General features: G+C 45.8%; 1 protein-coding gene across 1 annotated transcript in view; it reads right to left on the bottom strand.

The window, feature by feature from the left end:
• MBD6 (methyl-CpG binding domain protein 6) overlaps positions 1–25,770 on the bottom strand; it is a 489,030-nt gene that overhangs the window by 103,594 nt on the left and 359,666 nt on the right. The window contains exon 10 of the mRNA XM_069653591.1: positions 4,804–5,015. Within this exon, the coding sequence (XP_069509692.1) occupies positions 4,804–5,015 (212 nt within the window). The remainder of the gene's footprint in view (positions 1–4,803; positions 5,016–25,770) is intronic.

The raw sequence follows: 25,770 nt of genomic DNA, 5'->3' as shown, positions 1-25,770 counted from the left end.
CTCCAGTGGAAAGGAGAGGTTGCAAAGGTTTGCTAAAGCTGGAACGAGGGAGTCAATGTTGTCCTTGATGGTTTTGGAGGGGCAGGGGTCAACTTGCTTGGATCAGGCCTTCATAAACCAGACTTGTCTGGTGACTTCATCAGGTGTGGCGGTAGAGAGAGAGAGGAGAGTGGCAGTGGAGGTGGGGCCAAGGGAGGCACAGGTGCTGGTGTGTGCTATGGTGTGGGGGGGAAGGGAGGAGAGGATGTCTTGGGTTTTTGTGGTGAAGTGTGGTGCCAGGGCCGAGCAGAGGTCCTGGGTGGGAGTGACAGAGGAGGAGGCTGCTGCAGGATTAGTTCCTTGCAGACTTTGAAAAGTTCAGCTGTGTTGTTTGATGCCCCGGAGATGCAGGCTTGAATAAAGACACTTTTCTTGGAGCGGATGCAGAGTCGATATTGCCTTTGAAGGAGGCTGCAAGCCAGTTTGTCAGATGGTCCACCAGACGAATTCCATTTCCGCTCAGCTGCCCTGCACTTGTGTTTAAGGGCCGCCAGGTCAGAGTCGTACCAAGAGTTGTGCTTTTTGGAATGCTTCAGTCGGACCCTCATGACAGGGGCAAGAGTATCAAGAGTGTTGGCGATAGAGATATTAAAGGCAGTGAGGGCTGTGCTGTGTCAGGGTGGGAATCAGCCGCAGGAAAGGGAGGAGGAGAGTAGGTGGAGGCAAAGGCAGCCACTGTCACTTTTTTCATGGGTCTGGTGACCTTGAAGCCAAGTGGCTGGGTGATGTAGAAGTAGCATCACCAGTTTGGAATCACACTCTTTTAAACCTTCCCATGAGCCTGCAGAAAATAGCACTATACATACCCGTATAGCACTAAACATTCCTGTATTTGTACTGGCCTTTCTTAGTGCCCCTTTCATCAATGCACACCTGCCTCAACTCCCTTGTATGGAGCAGACCGGCACGCATGGACCAGACGGCGTAAGCACATCAAGCTATACCTTTTTAAATCCAAACCTGCTACGTAAATAATGTTCAGGTATGCTGTCCTGCAGCAAGGATATGCCTCAAGTGGGGAGGATGTTGAGGGGATTAACCACAACTAGTACAGACACCAGGTACAGTAATTAGTTTTTTCTGGCAGTTGATTTATTTTCAAATCTGTTTATTGGCATTTGTTATTTATTACAAGCACAGGAAAAGTGCCATGAGTGCCATCAAACAATAAATCACATTGCATCTCGGATTATTAACATTTACAACTTAACATTAAAACTTTAACTATCTCCAAATGTTTGTATCTTGAGAAGCCGGTGCCGAGTGGGGCACAGGGGGGGATTGGGACTTTCAGGGGGGGGGGAAACTTCCCGTGGCAGGGATCGCATGAAGTTTGGATTGGGCTGCCTCGAGGAGTCCAATTCTGTCCGTGGGTCTACCCACTGTGGGTTTGTGCTGGTTCATGGGGGCTTATCGTCGGAGGGGTAGAACAAGGGGTCTGTGAGTCCTTTCCAGGCGTCTAAGGTCGTGCTCGAGACATCTGTGGATCTGGCCACGCTTTCCTCCCAGGCTCTCGTTTCTGCCAGCACCCATCGTTTCAGTTCACTGTGCCAGATTTTCTGTTGCGGTCCCGATGGTTTCTTCCAGGACATTGCAATTGTCCTCTTGGCCAGAATGCACATAATGTCCATTAATCTAACGAGGTGCTTTAGCTTTGCTGGTCTGGGGTATGTGCCGAGTAGGCACTCCGCAGGAGTCCATTTATATCTGGTCAGCCCCAGGTTTTCACTTGTCTGCTGAATTAAAGACCACAGGGACTGTGTTCTGGCACACCGCCAGAATGCGTGGAACAGGTCCGCATTGTCCATTTCGCACCAGGTGCATTTGGAGCTCTGGGTTTTATGGAGTTTGGCCAGCCTGGATGGGGTTAGATATGTCCGATGCAGAAGATTCAATTGTATTTGTCTAAATCTATGATTTCTGGATACTGTTTTTGGAAATGTCAGAGCTCTTTCCCATTCCCCAACTGTTAATTCTCGGCCTATGTCTGTTTCCCATCTGGACTTCAGTCCATCACTGCGTGGGTTGGGGGTATCATTTAGGTGGCTATAGATCTGAGACACTGGTCTCCCTCCTTCTCCCAGTTCATACAGTAGCGTAAGCAGGGGGTTTGTGTCTGGTTCCTCCGGCCATGTCGACCATCTGGCGCGTGCCGTGGATCTTAATTTTTGATACCACAGAAACTGGCCTGTGTGGACATCATTTTCTTCTTGAAGTATTTCAAATTCTTTGAACACCCCCTCCGTGTATAAGTCCCCCCATGAGTATATCCCTTTCTGTTCCCAGTGCCTGAGGTGTTGCAGATCCCCGGGGGATCTGCATAGGTCCGAGACAAGCGGTATGTTCGGGGAGTATTGGTGTTTGACATGGGCGAGGGATTCAGTCCTATGCCAGATTTTGCGTCCAAGAGTAACCATTAGGGGGGCATTTCTTATCAGGTGGGTGGGGGCCCAGGAGAGTTCTTTCATATACAACGGGGAGACCAGTGATTGCAGGAGAGGGGTTTCCGATGTGGCATCGTCTGCTAGCCACTTGGTGACAAAGCTAAGCTGCGCTGCCAGATAGTATTTTTCAAAGTTCGGGAGTTGGATTCCCCCCTGAGTATACGGTAATGACAACGTGGTAAGCGCTATCTTGCGTCTTCCCTTCCCCCACAGGAAATCTCTCAGCATACTTTCCAGTAGGCGAAAGAAGGGCGCTTTGATGTAGAAGTGTACGTTCTGAAATCCATACAAGAATCTGGGAAGGACGATCATTTTAGTTATGGAGGCCCTGCCCATCATGGATAGGGGAAGTTTTGCCCAGAAGGCTATAGATTTCCTCAAGACCGGGAGAGCAGCCTTAGTGTTGCGCTCATGCATTTGTTCCGGGGAATGCATTATGTGTATGCCTAAGTATTTGAACGAGGTATGTTCCCACCGTATTCCCACCGAGGGAAGCTCCGATTCTTCCTGTCCCTTAAGATTTGCCAGGGGGAAGAGGCAGGATTTAGCTCTGCTGAATTTTATTCCAGAAACCTTCGCGAAATTGTCTAGGACCTCCAGCATCGTGGGCACATTGTAGTATGGGTCTCTAACAAATAAAAGAATATCGTCCGCATAGAGAGAGATAATGTGGTCAGTGTCTCCCAGCCGGATCCCAGCATCAAAAAATTGCTTACGGAAATAGATAGCAATGGGTTCTAGGCCTAGTACGTAGAGCATGGGAGAGAGGTGACAACCCTGTCTAGTTCCTCTGCATATGTTCCAGACCTCCGATATGTGCTTCCCAGTTTTTACTCTGGCTCTAGGTTCCGTGTATAGTATCTTGATCCACCTAATGAACCTCGGGCCGAAGCCAAACCCCTCCAGGACCGCCAATAGCCATTCCCAAAAGATCGAATCGAACGCCTTAATGGCGTCCAGGGACAGCAGTGCGTATGCTTCTGTGCAAGCTTCAGTTTGGGCGATAACATGCTGCACTCTGCGCAAATTCATGGTTGTGTTTCGGGCTGGTATAAAGCCACATTGGTCTTCATGTACTACTCCCCCTATAATTCTGGCCAGTCTACTTGCTAACACTGTTGTCAGAATTTTCGCATCGTAGTTAAGCATTGCTATCGGGCGGTAGGAGTCACATCTATCAGGGGGTTTATTAGGCTTAACAATCGGGATCAGGAGGGTCTCTCTCATGCTATCGGGTAATATCCCTGTCTCGTGTGCTTCTTGAAAGACCTCGTGTAGCAGGGGCGTTAGGGTGGACTCATACGCCTTATAAAACTCTGTGGGCAGACCATCGCTCCCAGGCGCCTTGCAAGTAGCTAGTGATCTAATAGCTTCTGTGATGTCCTCGGTTGTGATTTCTGCATCTAGGGCCTCTGATTGTTCAGGGGGCATCTTGGGGAGTTCAATCTCTTCGAGGGTGTCCATGATTTTGTCTAGGGGGATCTGGTCATTATGAGAGTAAAGGCGTTCGTAGAAGCCCTTAAAGGTATCGTTTATGGCTTGCTGGGTCTGTGCTATCCCCCCCTCTTCAGTTTGTACCCCAGTGATTGTATGTCTGGGGTGTTTTCTTGCAGAGCCAAGCTAGCATTCTGCCTGGTTTGTCTGCCTCCGTGTGTATTCTATTAGTTTTGGTGGCATAATCAAATTTGGCGAGCCTATTCCATGCTAAGGTAGAGTTAGTTCTGAGTACTTTGAGGCTATCCTCCCTTTGTTCTGTGGCGCCCGGGGCTGCTTCCAATTGCTATATTTGCTGCTCCCAGTGGATCAGCTCGTCCGTAAGTTGTCTCTTAATGCCCCCTGCCTTTGCTATTATTTCCCCTCTCGTTACTACTTTTAGGGCGTCCCACATTGTGCTTAAGCGATCTACGCTTCCGGTGTTTCTTTCTATGAAGCTTTCTATGAATTCGTGTAGGTCTTCCCTAAATGTCAGATCTCCCAGGGCATCTATCGGCATTCTCCACATTGGGATAGGAGGTCTGGGGCCAGTGTGATTCCAACCCACCAGAAGTGGCGAGTGGTCGGAAATGGTTCTGCCCAGATATTGGGCTTCTTCTGGCAGTTGATGAGGCCTATTCATATTTCATTCTATTCTCTTACCAGACTGTTATTACGGACCCGTGAGGAAATTTACATCAGTCACTTACCAGATGAAACTGTTTTTTCTACATATTAGAGGGGTGTTTAAGAATAAACATATCATGAACATATTTTCATTTTCTTTAAAAATGTTTGGCTTCTGTTAATTCTACAGACAAGCTGGGCAACATCATCATTATTGTACCTGAAGGTTTTGCAGAAGACAGGTTAGCGGATTGGAGCTATGTAAGTGCCCCAGGAGTAGTGATTGCCCCTGGAATAGCTGCAACCCCAAAGGGCTCTGGAGGGATGGCAGTAGTGGCTGCTGGTTCTGTAGCAGCGGGTTGGTCCCCAGCAAGGCTTGCAGGCTCCCCGAAGGTGTGCCGCTGGCACTAGTGTTCAGTGCTGAAAGGTCACCTTAAATACAGTAAGAACAGTGAGCAAAACAGAAGCCTCATTATGAATCAGAAACTATTTTTTTTTTTTAACAGAAAAAGTTTGCAAACATCAGAAACCAGAACTGACAGATGTTCTAAGCCAAGCTTTACTTCATCCCTCTGGTAAATTCTTTAACAATCTTATTAAGTTCTCTTACATCCTTCACATTACTCAACCCTCTGACCATCTCAACATGAGAGGCAAGTCTAAACAAGTGCATTCTGCCACCACAAAACACATCTCCAGTTATTAAGGAACTAAGACTTTACAAGGGAGACCAGCTTTAAACAAAATACAGCAACATTTTATATGGATTTAAGATACGGCACACAAAATAAGACAACAATAAATAGCATTTTATGTGCTGTACCAGACATATTGTAATTCAACTACTGGCTATTTAAATAACGCAGAACCTAAATGTAAACTAGTATGTTTTTCCGTATGCCTTACCCACAACCTCAACATTCCTGTGTTCATGCTTGAAATTAATCTTTACTTTAGATTAGGTACATTTCCATCACTGGAAATTGAATACAATTTTATAACCATTCAACACAATTATTTCATACTTTAATTCCATGCTCCACCAGGTTCATACTCCAACAAACCCCAACACATGTTTATCAAGAAAAAAAGCAAAGTAGCGAAACCTCCAGCGACGTTTTTTCTTTCGTCTCCACTTGAAAATGTGCAACCTTTAGTAGTCGGCCAGATTTCTCACAACCCCAATCAGTACTCAACCACCTAAAGACAATCCCATGATCGGTAGGTACCCTCTAGACGGAGGCATTCTCCAATCCTGAAGTCAATTTAGAGAATTGCAGATAATAATAAACATTGTCAGTCATTTATGTTTGGTACAAAATATTTAAAGTGAAACCATTTGTATTAGGTATGAATATATTTTCGGTGAACTGACAACATTGCTCAATGTACTTTTGGGTTTGACCTAAAAAGAAGCTATAAAAGCTCAACCACGTCTTCTAGAACAGCCCGATTAGCTTGGCACAAGCTGCGACCAGGAGTCAAGTGTTTTTACACATTGCATTAGCTGGCTTACCCTCGACTTAGAAGGGCACTAACTGCCACTGCCGAGTTTGCACTGTTGGCCTTAAATCGGCACAGTGCCTTTCGTCTGTGAAAAAGGTGCAAAGTGACTTTCTTGCCCATGTCGGCACCTCTTGATGAATTTGCCTTTCTAACACAGTCGTGGATCCCCTTCTACATAGATTTTCTTAGCAACTCGTTATTACATCATTCAAAGGCCTACAATTTGTTGCTTCTCTATAAGGATAATTTAAACTTAGCATGACATTAAAGACACAGGGGGATGCATCTCCCTTTGAACAAATGTAGCACACTTTCAGCACATTCTCATTTGGCACGAGTTAAAAACGATACTATGGGCCTCATTACGACCCTTGCGCTCCCGGAATGAAGGGGCCGGTACAGGACCGGCCCCTTCATTCCGGGAGTGCGGATTACGAGGTTCCCTTTGCGGGACCCGGACCAGACGTCTGGTAAAACCAGACGTCTTTTCCGGGTCCCGCGAGGGGAAGAGGGAGGTAACAACGCCACACTTGTAATGTGCCCGTTGTTACCTCCGTCCCCATTCCCACTGAGCCCCATGGGGGCACAAATGGGAATGGGGAATGGTTCCTGCAAGGAGTAATTACCGGGTCCTCCTATGTCGGAATGACCCGGTTATTCCTCATTGCAGGAACCCGGTAATGGAGCCCGGTTTGGTGGAGGCCATGGAGCCAATAGCTCCATGGCTACATCCAAACTCGTAATGAGGCCCAATGTGTCTTTTTAAGTTTTATTCATAAAATACAAACTCTACAAAGCATTTATTTTCCTGCATATTTCTCTTCACTTCACCCCTGACACACTTCATAGGTAGCTATGTACTATTGTACAGATAATTTGGTCTAGTCTAATCCAAAGTGTGTCTTCTATATCAAAGCCAATCCCTGAAAACGGGCATTGGTCACTTGATAAGAGCAAGTGTTCTATGGCCTGAAAATGATTTGCTTGAATATACAAAAAAAACTAAAACAGTGTGCTCATACAAAGCAAAACAAATGCTTCTCATCTTGCATTCATGTAAACACGTGAAAACATTAGGCAAATTAAACTTGATTAGATAAGGACACGCTGGTGCCTTATCAACAGCATATTTCAGCAAATTGCCATTTTCTATTATTTTTTAATTTTATTTTGTATTTGTTTACGGTTTATACAAAACCTTTACAAATTCGATACATATTTAAAAGAAAAGGTAAGCCAAGAGAAAACTAAGAAGAAGCAAAATTAAAAAAACATTTTTACATATTTGCAAAGCTTCTTAATTAGTTGCTTCAGGCCATAAAATAGAAATAAACAACATTGCCCAATATAGGATTTACAGCCACATTCTGTTGTTTAAATCTCATTAACTAGCAGCAGAGTCGATATTGCTCTGATCATTTTATTATGTTTTGATGTTTAATGTCCGACTCAGATTCTAGATCTTCTATACAGGCTGCCTATTATCGGGCAATGAGATTACAACTTTCCAAAACTTTCACCAGAGGATACCAATGCTGCTTCCTGTCCCAAGATTATTCTGTCCCATTTTATTTGTAAGTCCACTAACATTACATATCAATACAATTTGCTGTCATGTTTGTTTAAATCTCTGAAATGTGACATCCCATTACAGTTGCCATCATGTTGTTATTTATTAATTTGGCATGGTTTTATGGATGACCAATTGACTGTTAATGTGCAGTTTCTAATACTTGAACTAAGAAAATTGTCTAAATTTAAAGACACTCCCGTGCCCTGCACACCATTCAAGCTGAAATAAATCAGTCAATACAGTACTTGTATTTTCAAAAATATATAATTCTGAATGATTAGCAAAAAGTGTAAGTAAATGTACTTTAAAATTAGCAATTGGATTTATACAAACAATAATTAATTTCACATATGGCCATCATAAAAAGCAAAAAGGAAACAAAAAAAAATTATGTTCTTTTGCTGTGTTGTGATTTCCAGCTCTACACGTTTCGGGGAAACTCCCCTTCTTCAGGAGCAATAAAAATCAGCAATTACATATATACATACAGTTAATCATCATCTTTACATCTGTTGAAAGATCAAGAAAACTTTAGACATAGTAACAACCACAGTTAATTACAATTTATACAAAGTGACTAATAATCAAAAAAAGCTAATTCCCTGTGTATTTTTGCTCAATGGCTGGTGAACCGTGGTTCCAACACTGATGTGACTCCAAAAAGAGGAACTAAAAGAAAAATTCTAAGGACAGTAGAAAACAAACATCTAATGTGTCCCAATGTATATTCTATTTCAAAAGATCTAATGTCCAAGTAGTCAAAGAATGTCCACAGTCATCTCTAATCCCTAAAGAGTCCCGGCAGGGTGTCAAATAACGTCCCAAGATCATACTAGCTAACCAGGAAACAAAGGACCTCAAGTAGTAAAAATCAACTCAAAATAGAATGCTATCCACCCAATAAAGAGTAATATGCTTACCCAAACAGTATAGAGAATTACCAGCAATTCTCAAATGAACCGTGATGAAAAAAACACCAGGTTATCCCACCTTCGGTGAAAATATAATCCAAGGCTCGTACGGATATTAGGATTCTAAGGAAACAAACACCCCCAATTAGTGTTGACATTAGTAACCAACTGAATAGAAAGTAACTTAAATCCAATAAGGACTACTTTTACCTCAAAAGACATATCTGTTGAACATATGTTAACTTCAAAAGCAGGACCAGCGGATTCAACTTATCCTGGATAAATAAATCCAATATTCAAATGTAACGTCTAGCCACTTGCAGGCTACACATCCCATACTGTGAAATTCAAAAAAAGGGGTAAACACAAATATAGCCATTACAGTCAAACAAACCTCAATGGCCCAATGTTAAATAGAAACTAAGATGGTGCTAACTACAGCAACCATAAATAATACTTACAGAGAATGAAAATAGTCTTCTATACAGGCAACAATCCATGAAGTTAAATGTGACGCACACTGCTCACATGATGTCCACAAACGGACTGAGTAACTGTGCCGACTTAAATGAGAACAGGCAAATCATGTGACGTTGTCATGTGACTCGGAGACCTCCAAAGCCGACGCCTCCTCGAGTGAAGCCGTCCCTCGGTTCTAGCATAATAAGGACTTAAATATAACTCATATGCACACGATATGATGTGCATCGTGTGCGCAACTAACTCCATTCAACAGCTGAATACATCGTATATGCGGTGTATTTCCGAAGTCACATGACGATGCCTTAAAGCCTTAAAGAGGCCAAATCAAACTATAGAGATGTAAAAATATAATGAATACTACTCCAAATAGGTGAAATAGATTTTTTTTACACCATAAAAAAACCGAAAGTCAAACGAATATGCAAAAAAAATAATAAATGATAAAAGAATGTAAATAAAAATTAAAACAGACTGCATATCTCTACACAAATAAACACCCATCCAGATGATTAAAAAAACAAAAAGAAAGTACTTTTGGTTTTTTTATGGTGTAAAAAAATCTATTTCACCTATTTGGAGCAGTATTCATTATTTTTTTTACATCTCTATAGTGCAGTGTGGCGTCGGCAAGTGACACTCATGTGAGTTTGGAAGTTCACTGCACGATTGATATAGTTTGGTGAATACTGGATTGAGCTCTTAACATATTCTTTTACCTATATGTTAATATTGCTTAGATAGGTGTTATATTTAAGATTTTGAAGTACCATGATGCGGGCTTGTAGAGCAGAGAGACGCTTTAATTTCCGGGTCACGTGACATTGTCACGTGACGTCGTCATGTGACTTCGGAAATACACCGCATATACGATGTATTCAGCTGTTGATTGGAGTTAGTTGCACACACGATGCACATCATATCGTGTGCATACGAGTTATATTTAAGTCCTTTTTATGCTAGAACCGAGGGACGCCTTCACTCGAGGCGGCGTCGGCTTTGGAGGTCTCCGAGTCACGTGACGACGTCACAAGATTTGCCTGGTCTCATTTAAGTCAACACAGTTACTCAGTCCGTTTGTGGACATCATGGAAGCGGTGTGTGTCACATTTAACTTCACGGATTGTTGCCTGTATAGAAGACTATTTTCATTCTCTGTAAGTATTATTTATGGTTGCTGTAGTTAGCACAATCTTAGTTTCTATTTAACATTGGGCCATTGAGGTTTGACTGTAATGGCTATATTTGTGTTTACCCCTTTTTTTGAATTTCACAGTATGGGATTTGTAGCCTGCAAGTGGCTAGACGTTACATTTGAATATTGGATTTATTTATCCAGGATAAGTTGAATCCGCCGGTCCTGCTTTTGAAGTTAACATATGTTCAACAGATACGTCTTTTGAGGTAAAAGTAGTCCTTATTGGATTTAAGTTACTTTCTATTCAGTTGGTTACTAATGTCAACACTAATTGGGGGTGTTTATATTTCCTTAGAATCCCAATATCCGTAGGAGCCTTGGATTATATTTTCACCGAAGGTGGTTTAACCTGGTGTTTCTTTCATCACGGTTCGTTTGAGAATTGCTGGTAATTCTCTATACTGTTTGGGTAAGCATATTACTCTTTATTGGGTGGATAGCATTCTATTTTGAGTTGACTTACTACTTTAGGTTCTTTGTTTCATGATTAGCTAGTATGATCTTGGGACGTTATTTGACACCCTTCTGGGACTCTTTAGGGATTAGAGATGACTGGACATTCTTTGACTACTCTGACATTAGATCTTTTGAAATAGAATATACATTGGGACACATTAGATTTTTGTTTTCTAATGTCCTTAGAATTTTTCTTTTAGTTCCTCTTTTTGGAGTCACATCAGTGTTGGAACCACGGTTCACCAGCCATTGAGCAAAAATACACAGGGAATGAGCTTTTTTTGATTATTAGTCACTTTGAATAAATTGTAATTAACTGTGGTTGTTACTATGTCTAAGGTTTTCTTGATCTTTCAACAGATGTAAAGGTGATGATTAACTGTATTTATATATGTAATTGCAGATTTTTATTGCTCCTGAAGAAGGGGAGTTTCCCCGAAACGCGTAGAGCTGGAAATCACAACGCAGAAAAGAACAATTTTTGTTTCTGTTTCCTTTTTGCTTTTTATGATGGCCATTTGTGAAATGAATTATTGTTTGTATAAATCAAATTGCTAATTTGAAAGTACATTTACTTACACCTTTAGCTGATCATTCAGAATTATATATTATTGAAAATACAAGTACTGTATTGACTGATTTATTTCAGCTTGAATGGTGTGCAGGGGACGGGAGTGTCTTTAAATTTAGAAACTTTTCTTAGTTCATGTTTTGCACAGGCTCCAGTGTCAGGGCCTGTATACCTCCCCAGCACCCAGAACTTTGAATAATGTGTCTAATACTTACCCGTTTGAAGGAAGGCTTGTATACTACACTTAGGATCTTTTACCTTTCCATGGGTATTTCTGCTACAGTTTGCCATCTTCAATCTCCCTGCCCTTTAGCTAGCAGGACTGACCCTGCTCTCCATCCATGTGGCGCTGTTTCTGTCTCTGCCTTTATGTTTGTCTCTATGTGTTCTTGTGGCAGTGGACTTATATATTCCTTAATCTGAATCCCTGTACCCACTGTGGATTTTTTTGTTTATATTTCAGGTTGGGGGAGAATAAATATTTTGGACTGCCATCTGTTGTTATGCGCAAACAATCCAATTTGTTCATTTTAAACACCCTTTGTTTTAAATATTCATATCAAAGCACGGTTTGGACCATCAAACTTCATGCCAAGATAAACAATTTTCTATTTACCTTAAAGAGCAGGGTTCACTCTGCTACACACCATTTTGCTAAAGTCACATGATTTAATCATGTACGTTATTTTCCAGGTTAAATGTACATTATCCTTCTGTAGGCCATGCGCGTGAATCGGAATAATTCCAAATGATTGGACAACCCCCTGGTTCAACTTCAAATGTCTTTGAAATGCAAAACAAGTTCTTTGACATTTTAAACATTTTAGTGGAGGCAGAGTGGTTATGATTTGCAGCGCTTCTGTTCTCACCCCAGAGTCATGAAAATGAGTGAACGCTTCTAGATCCAATGTTCATCCTGCATTGCACAGCACAGAACAATGGGTTATATGTGGTAGTACATTATAAACATAAGGTGTTAACCCCTTAAGTTCCCACAGTGTGTGTTATAATTAAGAGTACTGCCTAGTTTTTCAAAGCCTTTTGGTCCTTCATATCATGAATACACATAACATTGTTTGCAACAGGGGTCTGCAATCCAACCATTGGTGAAACCAAAAGGGAAACTAAACCCATTGAAGAGGGCAGCAATGCCAGAGAGGAAAGGTTTAACTCAAGGGAGAAAGAAGGCAGGTAGTACAGTCCAGTTAGCAGACAAAGTTAAACAAAGAGAACATAACACTGGCATCTGAAAGAACAAACTTTAATGTATATAATCTCTTATCAGGTCAAAATAAGTACCTTGGTTATAGATAGCATGTGATAAAACCAGTGTATCTATAAAACAGCATTGGTCTCTGAAGACACAGTCCACCCCTATTAATAAAATGCAAGCCCACTACCTGCTCTAGACACTGCACATACAGTCTAAGGAGGGGGGGGGTGAGGAGACAAGAGAACCCTGAACACAGTAAAACATTGTGCTGACTTAGTCATTATCAAGAGTCAAGATGTGTTACAATCACAATATTCCTCACCCACTAAGCATGTAGTAACATGACTGTCAGGTGGCAACTGTAGATATATAAATATCGAATATATACACTGAGAGGGAGAAAAGGGTGTTACACTTTAATAATCCAACCCAGGAACCGCTAAAAGGCAAGATTGGGTTAGGCTCACAGTTCTAGCCCTAGGGGATCCTTACACTTCTATAAAAGACAACAACACAAAATTAGCCACACGCCCAACAAAGTAACCAGTATTCCCAGGAGTAGTGTAATATAGTGCTTTAGTACCAGCTAGAATTCTAGTCATTAGGCTTAATAATCGAGAGAACCATAGGGGACCACAGGAAATATGTCAATGTACAATTACCTACCTGTAAATGTCAACTCAGAGGAGTAACGGGACAAAAGCAGTAGGCAAACCTGTGGTTGTGGTTAAAGTCCAGGGAAGTCCCAGTTCTACCCCACAGGAGCAGAGAAGAATGCAATTGACCTCAAGGAATGCCAGAGAACCACCTCTTGAAGATATCCAATGCCAGGTATCAGAACCAGCAACCCAAGGGACAAGGGTTGGAGAGCAGGATTCGAGCCAATACAAAAAGCAAAATGTGGTTGAGGGGACATGCAGAAGGAACAAGTTACTTACCTGTAACTGTTGTTCTCCAACATGAGTCTGGCATGGATTCACATGCTCATGAATATGCCCCGTCAGGCTGGGAATCCTCAGTAAAAGAAAAAAATCAGTTTCGTTCTGAACTGTCTTTCTCATAATAACCAATCACTGGTCTCTGGGTCATACTGCCCCTCCTCAGGCAGCCATCTTCAGATTTGGTAGCACGTAAAGTGGCAGTAGGACCAAGAGAAGAGCCGCAGAGGGGTAGGCGGGAGGCTTCGTGAATCCATGCCAGACCCATGTGGAGAACAACAGTTACAGGTAAGTAACTTGTTCCTTCTCCAGCATGGGGTCTGGCATGGATTCACATGCTCATGAATACAAGAATACATAGCAGTACACAGATGCACAACCACGCGAGGTGGCAAGGCTCAACATTAAGCATTTCAACAACACAACATTAAGCATCTCTTACCTCCTCACCAGGCTCACCTTCAAGCGAACTGGTTGCGCAGCACTGTTTGGCTGACTCTGGACTCCTCCCTGGAATCCCGGTCGACGCAGTAGAAACTCGTGAAGGTGTGCGTCGACCTCCATGTAGCAGCCCTGCAGATGTCCAGCACGGGCACATCAGACAGGAACGCCGTAGTTGCAGTGATCCCTCTGGTCGAATGGGCTCTCAGACGGCCAGGCAACGGTCAGTTTGCCAACCGGTGACATTGTGTGATGCAGCCGGAGAGCCACCTATAAATGGAGGCCTTGGAGAGGGCCTTCCCCTGGTTCACAGGGCCAAAATTTACAAACAGCTATGACGTCTTCCGAAAACTCTTTGTGCGGTCCACATACAACTTCAGCACTCTAGCCACATCCAGCGAGTGCAAAGTCCTCTCAGCCGGTGACAGGAAGAAAACAGGCAACACCAAGGGCTCGTTGAGATAGAAGTCCGACGGCACCTTGAGCATGAAGGAGGGGTGATTCCTCAGCACGACCCTCGTTGCGTGGAAAGTCAAGTACGGAGGCTTACAGGAGAGGGCCCGATCTCTCGCACTCGTCGTGCGGAGGTGATGGCCACCAGGAACGCCATCTTCCACAACAGGAATTTCAGAGGTGGCGAATGCAGAGGATCGAACGGAGGACCCATGAGCCTAGTCAGCACCACAATGAGCTCCCATGCCGGGGCCCGGAGCCTTCACCGGCGTGAACGAGCGGAAAAGTCCTTTCATGAACTCCTTAACCAGGCGATGCGACCACAGCGACGATCGCCCCAGAGTTCTTGTGTAGCGGGAGATAGCAGTCAGATGGATCTTGATAGAGGTGTGCGCCAGCCCCACCTTGGCCAGCGACAGCAAGTAAGGCAGCACTTGAGGGGCCGAAATCCGTAGAGGGTTTAACTTCTGTGCACGGCACAGGACGGTGAACCTCTTCCATTTATGTCCGTAGCACTTAAGAATCAGAAAAGCCCCGGCCTTGGCAAGCACCTCCTTGCAGTCCGCCGGGATCTCGTATCCACCAAACTCTAGCGCTGCAGGAGCCAGGCCTGCAGGTTCAGCGACAATGGGTTGTGGTGCAGGCTCTCGCCTCCTTCCCTGGCAAGAAGATCTGCGACCGCCAGAACCTTGACTGGAGGGGAAGGTGACATGTCCAGAAGGTACGGGTACCATATCTGCCTCGGCCACGCCAGTGCGGCGAGGATCATCCTGCACCGGCACAGTCTGGGTTGACGGACGAGTCGTAGGAGCAACGGCGGGAACACAGAGAAATGGGCCGTCCCAGGGGAATGAGAATGCATCCCCAATGCACCCCGGCAGGGGAAACCAGCTGGCGAACCTCCGGCACTTGGTGTTCGTCGCCATCGCAAACAGATCGATCTTGGGATTGCCCCATCGTCGAAACAATAGGTCCACCTGATCCTGCCGAAGTTCCCTCTCGCGGCAAGAGCACAGCTCCCTGCTGAGTGAGTCGGCAACAGTGTTCTTCACTCCTGCCAGATGAAAAGGTACCAGGAACATCCTTTGGGCGACGGCCCAGTCCATAGGTCCTGCGCTTCCTTGGAGAGAGTAGGGGATCTGGTGCCCCCCTGCTTCTGAATGTAGAACATCGTTGTGGTGTTGTCGGTAGATCCGCACCACCTTGCCCCTGAGGGATGGAAGGAATGACTTGATGGCCCAAAACACAGCCCAGAGCTCCAGGACGTTGATGTGCAATGACTTTTCCTCCGGGAGCCAAAGGCCTCTTGCGTGGAGATTTCCGGTGTGTGCGCCCCATCCCTCCAGGGAGGCGTCCATTGTCACTGTCTCCTGATGCGCTGGGGTCTAGAAATCCGTGCCAGCCGCTAGATGTGCGCGGACCCCCCACCATAGAATCGCCCAACAGAAAGTCTTGTTGAGGGCGATCTTCTCCTCGAAGCTTCCCATCGCCTGCATCCAATGGGCGTCGAGGAACTCCTGCAGCGGCCGCATCCGCAGTCTGCACAGCTGAACGAGGTAAATGCATGACATCATGCTGAGCAGGGACTTGATGGACCTCACCCTGGCAACCTTCATGGTCAACAGCCGTTGCACCTTGCCCAGGATGGCCTTTATCCTGTCCTCCGACGGTGCGGCTAGGCGTGCCACCATGTTGAATCTGGCTCCCAGGAACTGGGCGTCCTGAGATGGCTCCAAGCAGGACTTTGCATAGTTTATCGAGAAACCCAGTTCCGTGAGCAGGTGGACGGTCCTCGCTGTGTGTCCGACGGCGAGTTCCTTGACTTCGCACGCATGAGCCAATCGTCCAGATAGGGGTAGACGTGGATCCCCTACAGGCACAGGCGCACCGCCACCGGTGCCAGGCACTTGGTGAAGACCCTTGGGGCCGTCTTCAGACCGAAGGGGAGGGCCTTGAACTGGTAGTGCCGTCCATGGACCACAAAGCGCAGAAACTTTTGATGCCCCTTGTGAATGGGGATGTGGAAGTAGGCATCCTCCAGGTCCAGCGACAACAGGAAGTCCCCTTCTTCCAGCTGTCCCAGCACGTGCTGAAGGGTGACCATCTGGAATTTCTGGGATTTTATGTATTTGTTGAGGCGGCGGCGATCTAGGATGGGCGACCAGCCGCCGGTCCTCTTTCGAACAAGGAAGTACTGCGAGTATACTCCAGAGCCCCGGAGCCTCTTCGGGACAAGCTCAATCGGGCCCTTTTTTAGCATTGATCGTACCTCCAGAAGTAGTTGTGTAATGTGGTTTTCTTTCCTGGCCACAGGTGGAAAACGGGGACACTTCCTTTGGAACTCCCGAGTGCGCCCCTGGGCCAGGGCATCCAGCATCCAACAGTCGGAGATGGAAATCCATGCACCAACGAAGTTCGCCAGTCGGCCTGCCACCGTGGTGCTCGGATGGGGGCCCGACGTCACGACTGGTTCAGTCCTGCTTTGCAGAGGCCTTAGCACCTTGGGCCCCTTGGCGACAACGATGTCCGTCGGCCTTGTTTCGGCCTCTGTAAGCTTGCTGAGACGAAGAACGGGCCGCCTGACGGTATGAAGAAGAGCTGCCGCCTAATAATTTGGAGGCATCCTGTGACTTGCCTCCCGAGAGCCGAAAGTACAGCCGTCGTTGGAGCATGCCCAAGGCACGGGCCGTCTCAGTGTCTGCCTTGATGGCCTGCAGTGACTCGTCTACTGCCGTACCGAACAAGTTGTTCCTGTCGAAGGGCATGACCAGTACCCTCGTCTGAACGTCCTGACGGAAGTCGGTGACCCTGAGCCAGCCACGCCGGTGAAGGCAAACGCTGTTGTCCATCTGGCAGAAGCCGGTGTCGGCCATGTCAATGGCCACCGTGATGGCGTGGTCTGAAGCCACCATCTGGGAGGAAGTCCAGGAGGGGGGCGATTTTAAACCGCAGCTTCCTATCGTAGCGGGCCACGATAGCAAGAGTGTTGGCTGCCTTATTGGTCGTCGCCGCCGACGACGAGATGACCCGACGTCCCATGGTGTCCAGCTTCTTCCCCTTGCCGTTCGGCGGGGAAGTGGAAGTCGATGCCGTCGCCCTAGCCGATTGCCTCTTGGCCGCCGCGGAGACCACCGAGTCCGGGGACGGCTGCGCTCTGAGGCACATCGGTGTAGAGTCTGGAACCCGGTACTACTTCTCGTACTGGTCCCTCTTCACCGGGGCCGAGGATGGGTTCTTCAGGAGGGCCACTGCCTCGTCCCAGATGTCGTCCAACAGCGGGACCGAAAGCATGGTCTTCCTCTTGGCCTCTCGTCGTTGGTAAAGGAATCCCTCCTTCTGCTCTTCGGGGCATAGCTGAATAAGCTCTGAGGCCCTAGCGATCATGGTGTGAAAGGAGCCAATTTCGTCGGGAGGAGAAACCCGGGGTGGGGGCGACGGGAGATCAGCTCCGTCGTCGCCACCGTCGTTCGTCCCGGTCTCAGTCTCTTCCCTCGATGGAGGGGATGGAGGTGAAGGATGGAAGGGCGGGGGAGGATGGAACCGCCTTCACTTGGATGGAGGGCTCTCCGACGGTCCAAGAGCTACAGGATCGTCCGCCGGAGGCAAAGGCATCCTTGTCCTTATTTCTGTGCACAGCGTGTGCAAGGCTAGCAAGATGTCCTCCGACCTGTCCGTCTGTGGAGGCAGCGGTTGCGACAGTAGCGTCTGCAGCGGTGTAGACTCCTCCGGCTCTTCGTCGCTCTGCCGTTCCTCGCCATCTCCCCTGTCGCTTTCCACATCCGCCTCGTCGGGGTTCCTTCCCATAGGCTCTGACCTCAGCGAACTGCTTGTTAAGAACTGACTTGAGCCCTGAAAGCTCGTCCTCGGAGGAGATATCTGAGTCCGGTAGCACTATTGTGCCCTCCCCCCTTTTTCTCACCCAGGGGCTACATGGGGGTCTTATCGATGGGTGTGAAAGATGATTTCCTCCGGCCGGGCAGGGAAACTCTTGGCTTGGGGGCTGTCTCCACTGGGGCCGCTCCCGCGGCCTTCGCCAGGGACACTGCCACCCCCTCAATCGAGGCATTAGCCTGGTGAATCTGGGCCTTCACGGCCTTAGGCGCATCTGATGCCTTCACTGTGGGGGAGGGCCTCTGCCTCGCTCCCACTTGGCTTTCTCCTGTCAGAACCGACCGGGCCTTCTCCAGAAGCCTCCCCGGGTTGTCAGACTTCCTATTCATCGAGCCAGAACATTGGCTCATGTTTTTTTTAAAAAAATGTCTTTATTAATTTTATTCAAACCAAACATGCAGTGCAATTTATGACAGTTCCATTAAACACATTTAGTCTTTAGTGACTGCTCCCCCAATCCCTCCCCCTTTATGAGCCTGTTATTCCAAACATTTCCGCTATCAATAATTTCCATGCCATTAGGGGGCCCACTTCTTCCACACCCATGCTGCTAGTATCTCGACATACCATTGTTTCAGCCTCTGCCCATTTCTGTAAATCTTTCCACCATACCTCCACCCGTGGCTTGTGGCACTTCTTCCATCCCATAGCAATCCTTCGTTTTGCAAGCACATACGCCAAATCTTTCAATTTCCCAACATGTTTAGAACGTTGGCTCGTGGTTGACTGCGATGCTGTGCCCAGCCTGGCAGCTGAGGAGCCCGTACCAACGGCCCTCCCGGTGCCCGCAGACTCACGTGCTTAGCCTTATGTTGGGCCCCTGTCGCCAGAGCGCCCTCAAAGGTCTTAGAAGACCGCTCGGGTTTCCTCTTGGGAGAGGTACGTTGCCGAGGCTCACCTGCCGCCGGGCTCTTTGACTCCAGCCAGTCAACAAGTCGCTTGTGACGGTCCTTCATGGTCCAGGAGAACATGTCCTTGCAGAACGCACAGGCCTCCTCAACATGCGCTGTATCCGCGTGAAGGCAGTAGAGGCACCGGAAGTGCCCATCCTCCTTGAAGACATTCTGTAGTCCACATACTGGGCAGATCCTAAAGTCCCCTTTGTCTTCGGCCACGAGGGGTAGGCCTATAAGATCTTCTGGAATCCTCCAAGAAGTGAAATTCGACAAAAAAAAAATTGCCCTTGAGGGGCGTAGAGATTTCCGAAACGGGTCCCCATTGATCGGAAGATGAATCGGTGGAGCTTGAGGCTCAAATTGACAGAAAAAATAAGAGTAAACTCTTTTGAAAACGCAATACGCAGTAAAAGCTCGAGAGCGAAGCACGAGGGCTCCCAACACTTGAACGTGCGGTAAAAATCTGAAGATGGCTGCCTGAGGAGGGGCTTAGGTAGAGGGCAGTCATTGGCTGGGGGCAGAGACCATTGATTGGTTATTAGGAGAATACTGAAACGAAACTGAAACCGATTTCTTCTTTTACAGAGGATTCCCAGCCTGACGACTAGGAATATTCATGAGCATGTGAATCCATGCCAGACCCCATGATGGAGAATCTAAAGATCTTGGATCATACGGATCCCTGAAGGTAGGGACCCCTGGAGGTAGGGATCTTGAATACTCCTCCAACCCAACACCAGACCCAAAAGATAGTTACTGAAAACTTTGCCCAACAAAACAGTGCAACATGGTGAGTAAAATGTCTTCTTTGTAGGCGGAAAGCAGGATCTGGTCATACAGGGACTTTAACCCAGGATCAACGACAACCCAGACGACCCAAAAGAAGAAGAATTAGCCTTCCTAGGAGCAGGACCCTCAGCCAGAAGTGAAAGCAATGGCAAAGATGGCACCAGAGGACAAAGAACCTGGACAAGGAGGTTCTGGCAGCTCAAAGGAAAAAAAGAGTGGCAGCCCACCCGCAGAAGACAGTCCGACAGAGAGCAATGGTGGGGGTGATGCAGGATATCCCATACAAGTAGATGAGGTGGGGGAGTGGAGTCAAACAACCCTTTCGGAAGGCAGCAGCTTGCAACACCAAGGCGCACGACACAGAGTAAAAACGGGAATTTGTATTACAGCCCCAAAAATTTACCCAGCACGAGAAGCTAGGCCCAACCGTCAATAAGCAGAAGATGAGGTCAGTTCTAAAAGGATGCCCAACAACAGAACATCCAAATCAGAGCTAAGCAAAGGACACAGGGTCAGACCAGTATGGCCAGATCTTGCGCTAAAAGTCCAGCAACAGCTTACTCGTGGCAAAAATTCTTCGGTACGCTATGCTGCAATCCCAAATGTCAGGGACTTGTCTAAACCAGCTCAAATCACTCTAGACCATGTATGTGTAACTGTCATGCAAGTCCTTCTTCATGGTTTGCCCACACAAAGGAATGCCTAGAATCAAAATGACAGTGAACAGGGTTTACAAAATACAATGCTATGCCCATATGGCTACCAAAACATAACATTGGACTATTGATGCAATAAATTCTGCTTGCAGCCCTGATGCAACCGAAACAAAATTACGGCTGCCCCAGCCAACTCTATAAATCCAATGTAGGGTGATATAATCAACATAGGGGAAAATAGGGTGCTTAAAAAGCATCCCTGGACCAGGAGCAATGTGGGCTACCATGGGACCATAGAATACATAATTAAAAAAGGTTGCAGTGACGGGGACCTCTACTGAAGTTGCTCGGACCATTAAAAAAGTAAACGATCCTCAATTCTAAAGAGGAAAAAATGTTGGGGTGCCATAGAATTGAGACAGAACCTCCAAAAATGAAATTTTGACCCATCTAATAAGAGCTACAGGGTGGGATTAGTGTGCCGAGCACAGAAGCTAATAACACAACACACCCCCTGAAACTGTTGTTGCACCATGCTAGTTTAACCTGGAGTCTTTTTTCTTTGTTAAACTCACAATATTGTGTCATATAGAACTCTTTAATATTTGTATTCTATAGGTTTATCACAAGTGTCTAAGGTCCCCTAATTCAAATGGCACATTCTGACAATTGTGTCATCTGAATTTTACAAGCATTTGCTGAAAAGGTTTCTGGTGAATTAAGCCATTTGCACATTTCAATTTAAATCACATCCCTGGTATTTTAAATACATTTTAGCATAGACCTTCTTTTGAACCAAACACTTCTGTTTTAAGAAGTGAAAGTCTGTTTTACAGTTCAGTCCTGCTCCCAATCGTTACTGTTCTCTCCAAATTAAAACGGCAGCGTTTTGGGTGAAAGCTTACATAATGAGCATGTTGTGTACCTTCAAGAGGTTATCCCTTCTCAGAAATAATCATGTTGGATCTCGTACCAAAATGCCAGAAACAAGAAGTTTCCTGTAACACGTAGTGTCAGCAATGGGCCAATCTCTTGCCCTGTTTTGGGACTTCTTGCCCCTTTGTCAGACATGCTGCATCCTGTGACACGTGGCTCAAAGAACCTTGCCCCACTGGCTAATAGTTTAAGTTTCAACCTTTTTTAAAATAAGTATAAGCCACTCATTTGGCAGGCTAGGGGTGGCCCTTGCACCTTACCTGGAACTCCAAGTGGGGGTCCCCACCGCCCTAACCGGGGCTTTCCTATTCAACCACCATCATTATAATATTGTCAGATTACCACCAGGGTACCCGGACTGCCTGGTCTATCTCCTTGCCTAAAGCGTGCTTAAAGGCATGGACTTATCTTCCTCTCTTCCTCAGGCACTTCCCAAGGGACCCAAAGTGGTAGAGTCTGATTGTTCACGCTATGGTAGAATCTGTCTGTCAGACCGCTCTGCCTCCCTCCCCCTCCTTCCCTCCCTCCCTCCCTCCCTCCCTCCGCCCCTTCCCTGTCCCTCTCCCACTCCCTCCCCCCTCCCTCTCTCTCCCCCTGCCCCTCTCCCACCCCTCTCTCTGTCTCTCTAGACATTGTCCACTAGCCTTGCGGCTCTATACCTACTCTCATGTCTCCTCCCACTAACTCTCCTTCCTGGCCTTCACTCTCTCCAACACTCCTCTCTCCCACTACTACATTTCCCTCTACTCTCTGCAACCCTCCTGGTGCTCACTTCCCTCTCTTCTTCCTGCACATACACACTACCACATCCACAACCTGTCCCAAACATATTCTCAAACACCCACCTCTTTCTATTTCGCTCTCCAAAACTCTCTCTCCCCCCCATGCTCTTCCAAACACACAATAATTGGTATCCTCTCTCAAACCTTTTACCATCACTTTTTCCAAACAGGATCTGCCCTCAATGTTCTGCTCCAGCCACTCAGCAGTCCTCCCTGGTCTCTCAGTGCACCGCTGACTCCACCGGCCTCACCCATATACCTTTCATGCCCTACTGAATCTGCTGGCTTTTTATAGGCCCACCGTTCCTGTTAAAGAGCCAATAGAAACCAAGAGGAGCTCAGTTTATGATATGGCATATCCGGCCATGAGAGGGCTTGAGGAAGGCCAAAATACAAGATGGCCAAAGGACAAGGTGAAATCTCATGGTACATTCATTGTAAAACATATGGTACTCTTAAAGGCATTATGTGGTAAAATGTAAAACCGCATGCGAGAATGCAAAAAAAACACATGGTAGAAAAATATCTGCAGCCATCAGCCTGTCCAGGACACATCATGGAAGTTACCATAAAGTAAAAAAAACTGCAAGGTGATGTGTGCAGTGTTAAACAAGGAATTTTTTTTGAAGCAAAAAGGCTTTACTTACTTTCAAAAGTCAGGTCGGGTTCAAAACAACAGCAAAACGTTGAGGATGGGTGTTAGTCCACATGTATCTATGGAGGGAAGACACCAAAAAGGCAATCTTTCCTAAAAGATACCAGTTATGCATCTAGTCCCCTAACTGAAATTCAATTCCAGGCTTACGCTACCATTTACTCTTGGCATTCCTATGGCTCTATCTGTACAAACTCAGACCTTTTAGACTAGTCTGCTCTCAATATGCCTCGAGGATAATCTCCAGTAATGTAGATTCTAAAAGATACAGCTATCTGTGTGGGACAGGGTTTTGATCACTTCTCGCTCTGCCATTGAAGTATAAAATATTTCAATCAAATAAATATATACATAAATATACAATAGGAGTTTTGGGGTTTCTTTAAACCTAATTTTGTGGGCATTTATTTGGTATAATCCCTTGGAGAATACAATATTATGCAGAGGTGTTTGCAATTTGTATTTAAACTGCATACATGCTATCCACCTCTTGTTGGTTTATAAGCCCATAAAACTGATACTGCCCAAGGCAGCATTCTAGGTAGCACTGCACAAGATGGTAACAAATGCACATTCTCTTTTGTGTAGGTGTAATGAGTTTTTATTCATTAGTCGAAGATCAGCAAGTTGAGTAAAGGCTCCCATTGTTCAAAATAATCCCAGCTTTGTTTTCACCATTGATAAATCTCTCCATCTGTCCAGGTAGAATATAAGCCTATAATCATATATTTCAATAATTCTTTTATAAAGTGGCTTAGAGCAGGGTTTTGAAAACTATCGTTTACATATCTATCCGCAAATATGCATCTGAAATAAAAGTATATCTTTTGCAGTTCATTTCAGTTGGAACATTTTTTTTTTTAATTTGATTTTATTCATTTTTAACAGAAAAATGTCACATTACATAATACACCATTGTTGGCCCACAGTTGCTTAACAGAAACTGAACATATCATATCATTTTACTTTCACAACTTAACATACATTCCATAACTCTGGGTGTATCTTATTAACAAGAAAACTTTGCCCACACCCTCCCCCCCTCACCCCCTTGGTTTAGCACACATCTTTTGAACGTTGTATTGGCGTGGGAAATACAAAGACATAGTGAACATAGTTCTATTGTTTGATCGCTCTATCACCACTTGATCTGAGTTTTCTTCCATGATCTTCTATTGTGTCTTGCATCTTGCATCAGGTCCATTGGGGCTCCTCAGACTAGGAATCAGAGGTTTTTACAAGATATTTATTTTTGAAGTCCATTCATAAAGTTTCGCATTGTGCAGCTTTGTCGTGTAGGGAGGCGGTAATTGTTTCCATTGAATAGATGTTTGAGGCTAAATTGATCCATTCGTTCTTTCCCGGAACAGTTGTGGATTTCCATTTGTTCACTAGTAAGGCCTGAGCCGCCAATAATAGTCGGGGGCCCAGTCCTTTAACTCTGATCCAATCATCTTTGTCTCTTTCTAGCCCAAAAAGTATTAAATAGGGGTCGGCGTCTCTCTGATTGCCATCTATTTCTTTGATCCACCCCAGGACCTCGTCCCAGAACACTAATGCGCGGGCAACCCCACCACATATGCCAGTAAATGGCTCTTTCTCCACATTTTCTCCAGCATCTCGGGGTCATTGTTTGGGACATTTTGGAGCGTCTGAGGGGGTCGTATTGCCACCTATGTAAGAGTTTGATGGCGTGAAGTTTGTATTGACTGGATATGGACGTTTTAGATGCAGCTCTATGCATTATTTCCCACTGATCGGGGTGTATCTCTTCCCCAAAGTCTTTTTCCCATCTATTTCTCAGGGGGTCCGTAGATCCATCTCCTGCCACTATTAATTCTTGGGACATTGCAGATATGAGGCCTTTCATTTAGGATTTAGAGTCTAAGAATCTCTCGAATGGGGTAAGGTCTCTTAAGTTTGTCCTTCCATTCGGGTTTCGTTAGCACGCCTTTTAGTTGGATATACTGGAATGTGGATAGTGTGCCTATACCCAGGGCCTCTATTAGTTCTGGTAGAGTGATGTATGAGTCTTTTCTCTGCAACTGCCCAACCCTTTCCAGGCCCGCCTCATACCATGATTGGAACCTTCCTACGTTGGGAATGTGATCGTTTATGCCAGGGGACCATAAATGGCTGAGCGGAGACAGCCAGGTAGTGATTCTACGCATTTCTTTGCCTGTTCGCCATATACTCCATATGGTGCTCAATATGGGGTGGCCTTTGATTCTCCGTTGTACCCTTTTATGTGGGGTCCATAGCCACTCCGATACAGTAGCTGGGGATAGATAGTGGTTGTCCATTTGCACCCATTGGAGGTTTTTACGATCTCGGAGATGTGGGATTAGAATGCGTACCTGGGGGGCTTTGTAGTACGTTCTTTGGTCGGGGAGCCCCACTCCTCCTTTGTCCTTGGAAAGTGTTAATGTGTTGTAAGGGATTCTCACTTTCTTCCCCTGCCAGAGGAATCTTACCATGATCTTTTTGGCCTTAATAAAGAACCCTTTTGGTATCTCCACTGGTAACATTTGGAAGGGATACAGGAATCGGGGGAGGCATACCATTTTGACAGCATTAATTCGCCCTAGCCAGGAAATCATGAGTTTATTCCATTTTTTAAGATCGGCTGCGAATCGCTGGAGGAGTGGGGGGAAATTGGCTTCATATAGGTCATTCAGGGTTTTAGTAATCTGTATGCCCAAGTATTGCAATGTGGTGTGTTCAATCTTAAGGCCTAGTGGGAGGAACCTGGCGTCATTTTCTTCTGCGGATCCCTGGAGGGGGAACAGTATGGACTTGGTCCTATTCACTTTGAACCCGGAGAAATGCCCATATTCGTCCA

This window comes from Ambystoma mexicanum, chromosome 3q, assembly GCF_040938575.1.
Source record: "Ambystoma mexicanum isolate Mex_15411 chromosome 3q, UKY_AmexF1_1, whole genome shotgun sequence".
In the NCBI taxonomy this organism is placed as follows: Eukaryota; Metazoa; Chordata; class Amphibia; order Caudata; family Ambystomatidae; genus Ambystoma; species Ambystoma mexicanum.
The sequence above is the reverse complement of the archived record's forward strand: the minus strand, read 5'-3'. Positions and strand labels throughout refer to the sequence as shown.